The 4140-nt window shown below is 33.1% G+C and overlaps 1 protein-coding gene across 2 annotated transcripts in view; it reads right to left on the reverse strand.

Annotated features, from left to right (window-relative positions):
* Positions 1–281: 281 nt before the first annotated feature.
* Brms1l (BRMS1 like transcriptional repressor) overlaps positions 282–4140 on the reverse strand; it is a 32422-nt gene continuing 28563 nt past the window's right edge. The window contains exons 8-10 of one of the 2 annotated variants that reach the window (XM_015491487.2): positions 4071–4110; positions 1939–2086; positions 282–491 (exon numbers count right to left, since the gene is read on the reverse strand). In XM_015491487.2, coding sequence (XP_015346973.1) covers positions 374–491; positions 1939–2086; positions 4071–4110 — 306 coding nt within the window. In that variant the 3' untranslated portion in view covers positions 282–373. The remainder of the gene's footprint in view (positions 492–1938; positions 2087–4070; positions 4111–4140) is intronic. The other variant, XM_015491496.2, reaches the window with a different exon arrangement.

Here is a 4140-nt window from a genome sequence, read left to right on the forward strand (position 1 = left end):
GTAATTCAAGACACTGCAAAGGACACTCAAGCACATCTTTTTATTATATACTAAATTTAAAAATACGAATCTTATTAAAAATGCTTATCAAACATTGTATACATAAGAACTGTCAAATACTGGATTATGACATTATGTACAGTTGCTAAGGTTAATTAGAAATAAAACAAAGTAGCATAACTTTGCTGATACTGAATTTCAGAAGTCAGATGTTTTAAAATTTGGCAACTGTGAAGTAGTGATCTGCACAGGATGTTTGCAGAGGTAAAACAGTAAGAAAACAAACGNGTTATTGAATACATTTTTTTACTCCCTTGGCAAATCACAGTTGGTAACACTAATAAGGTAGATTTAGATAACACTTAAATCATGATTACGAATGTTTAATTGAATATTTTCCTTTCTGTAGCTGGGAAATGTAAAGCTTAGATTTGCTTCCATCAGGCCTCTTAAACCAAACTTCATCATGGTTAATTGTTGTAATTACGGCACTAAAAAAAAAGAAGAAAGAATGAATGAATGAATTACAATATGCCTTCTTTCCTCAGATTATTAACTGTCCTATCAACAGGACATGCAGTCAAGAATATCACATTCAGGGGCTTGGGGTGTGGCTCAGCGATAGAGAGCTAACCTAGCACATGCGAGGCCTTAGGTTCAATCCTCAGCACCACATAAAAATAAATAAGTAAAATTAAGATATTGTGTCCAACTACAACTAAAAAATACACATTTTTAAATTTTATTTTATTATTTTTATTTTTTTTTAGTTTTCAGCAGACACAACATCTTTGTTTGTATGTGGTGCTAAGGATCGAACCACACGCATGCCAGGCGAGAACGCGACCGCTTGAGCCACATCTCCAGCCCCTAAAAAATACACATTTTTTAAAAAAGACATTAAAAAAAAAAAAAGAATATCACATTCAGTAACACTCAATAGATAATAATCTTTCTTTTCTTAATAAGAATTGGTAAATTTTACTATTAGATCTACAGTCATGCTCTTCATGACACTTCAGTCAATATGGACCTCATATATAACAGTGGTTCCAATAGGATTATAATATAATGAAGCTGAAAAATTCTTATCCTCTGATGGTCATATCTGTCAAAACAGAGCATGATGTATCACTTACCCGTTTGTGGTAATGCTGACATAAAAAACCCTACTCAGCTGCCAGTCATATAAAAATATAGCATAACTATGTATAATACATAATACTTGATAATAAATGACTTTGTTACTGGTTTATACATTTACTATATTATACTTTTATCATAATTTTAGAGTATACTCTTTCTACTTATTTAAATTAAAAAAAAAAAAAAAGGCTACTGTAAAACAGCATGCTGTGTTACATGGCAGGAGCCTCAGACATCTCATGTATACCACCTGTCTTGATTGCATCGAGGCCACTTAAGTGACTGACCTGTACTATCTAAGTTGTGTAAACATACTCAATTGTGTTCATACAACTGGAAAAATGCTTAATGGTAGTTAGCCACTGTGTACTGAACCTCTGAAACTGTGAGCCCAAATTACACTTGTCCTCCTCTCAGTTGTTCTTGTCAGGTGTTTTGGTCACAGCGACAAAGAGCTGACTAACACAATAGGTCCACCAAAAATTTATAACTGTCTGGTTAAAGGTCATTATATTATGATCATAACAATTAACCTAGTGTAAGAATTAACAAACAGAATTACTTACCTGGATAAATAATTCCAATACTTCCACTTGTATTAATGCTTATATTCATGAACTTAATATGTACTCTTGTGTAAACTCATGTGATCAAATCATATGTCAAGTGAAAAAAGGATCCACACCCAACTAATGACACATTATAAATACCCTATGGAGGCTGTGAATATTTATTGACAATGGTACTTTAAAAAATATACTAAGCAATATTACAATGATAAAAGCCACTTACCTCGTAGGACATTCATCTTTTTTATCAATACATATTGTCTGTCCACGTATGTACCATTCACCATCATAATATAGTCTTCCCTCTTCAGATCTAGCACTGTGCAGATGTTTTTCCAGTTTCACAGGTGCTAAAGGGATCAGTTCAAAAACTGTTATATTAATAAAACATTGTCAGAAGAACAAAAGGGTCAGGACATTAAAAGCTAACACCAATCCATGCATACACATATGAAAAAACACTAAAAGTATTTCTAGTTACAAACCTAAAATCTAATAGAAACAAGATAATTTGATTTCTTACATTTTTTCATAAATTCACTGTTTTTAATATAAATAAGTTAAACAGTGAACAATAAACCATCAATTAGATATGTGCCTTAAGAGGGAAGTAGGTGCATTACCAATTACTAGTTTAAGTAGTAAGTGCCAGTTTTAAATAGTACTAAAAATAACTGCCATATTTCCACTGAAAATTATACTTTTTATGTTTTCTCCTTTGAAAGGCATATGATGTGACCCTTTCAAAAAAGCAGACTTTAATATATATTCAAGAGTTTCCCAAGAATTTTAATTCTAAAAATGATTAAAGTAGAACTTCTATTTTAAAACCCCAGAAATGGTTTGGCATTAGTCAGATAAACTCAATGCAAGGGGGAAAAAATGTTCCTTATAGAAGCACATGGTAAAAAGCACATGAAGAAGGCACCTCTTCATCATTCAAATGTCACTTCCTCAGAGAGGTCTTCCCTAACCACTCTACCCAATCCTTAGCTAATTATAATCACAACTTTATATTTCCTTCATAACAATTAACATTTGGAACTATCTTAATTGCTTATCTACATATATATTATTCCACCTTCCCCAAAGAGGTTCAAAAAGATCTATCCCTTTTTCCCATTGTATACACATAAACTAAAATGGTTCCTGTTATATAGAAGGTGTTCAGTAAGTATGCATTCTTTTGTTAATTCATTCATTCAATAAATGTCTGAGCACTTCCTATTCAAAATGAACTGTGCTGGGGGAAAAATGGTGACAAAAAGAGACAAGGTGATAGACTTCATGGAGCTTATAATTCAGTCAGAAGACGACAAGTAAACAATTAATTTAAAAGTACAAACTGAGATAAGTGCTATCAAGAAAACAAATGGGATGCAATAACGAAGATAACAGGGGTTAGGGGAGACCCCAAAATGTTAAGAACTATTGCTCTAGAGATTTAGGAAGTTGCCATTCCAGTTAATTCCTAAGGGTAGTACTTCAGTATAACACTGCTGCAATTTCTTGACATGAAATAAATCTTAGAGAATTCCTTGGATTAAAGATAAAATGGAAATCAATCTCTTAATAGATTATCTGTTAGAATGTGATTAGAAAGACCTTTCCCTAATATTTGAAACATGTTTTTAAAAACCTAGCTTTATCCATAAAGGAAATCTTCCCTCTATGAAAAAAGGCAAAAATAGAAAAAGTTATCCTAGACACTAATGCCCATTGAAATGCTGGTAGTGATTTTAAAAACAAGTCAAGAAGTCAAGCACAGTGAATCAGGCCTGTAGTCCCAGCTATTTGGAAGGCTGAGGCAGGAATATTGCAAGTGCGAGGCTAGCCTGAGCAATTTAGTGAGACTCTGTCTCAAAAAATATAAAAGGCTAGGGGTATAGTTCGGTGGTAGAATGGCCCTCCCAAGTAGTGCCAAAAAAAAAAAAAAATCAAGAAAATGTAATTTGATGTAAATTTTACTAAGGCATATCAAAAATGTGTAAATCTTGGTGGACGATAAATTTCTTTGATGGACTCTGCTGTCAGCATTCTAATCTCTCCCTCCCTAGAGAAAACACACACATAAGAAACTTTGTCCTCAACTTCAGAGGATCCACAGAATCCCTGAAGTCAATCTACAAATGCCAAACATCTCCCCTAAAAAAATCACTAGTCCATTAAAAAATACAAAATAAATACTCTTTTAATTACTGATTCATTTTTAGCAAATAGTGAACACAGAAAGAAGAAATATACTGCATCGGTATAGTGTTTGTTGATAAAATGAAACCACTGATGGGGGAGTTATATAGTATGCAGATGATTTAACATCCGTGATTCAACAAGTCTTCTCAACTCATGACTTACGTTCTGTTTTCACTCTGTGTGGACCCAGTGTAGCCATTGCCTTAATTAAAAAAAAAAGGGGGGGGGGGGG

This window comes from Marmota marmota, unplaced genomic scaffold (assembly GCF_001458135.2).
Source record: "Marmota marmota marmota unplaced genomic scaffold, marMar, whole genome shotgun sequence".
Lineage (NCBI taxonomy): Eukaryota > Metazoa > Chordata > Mammalia > Rodentia > Sciuridae > Marmota > Marmota marmota.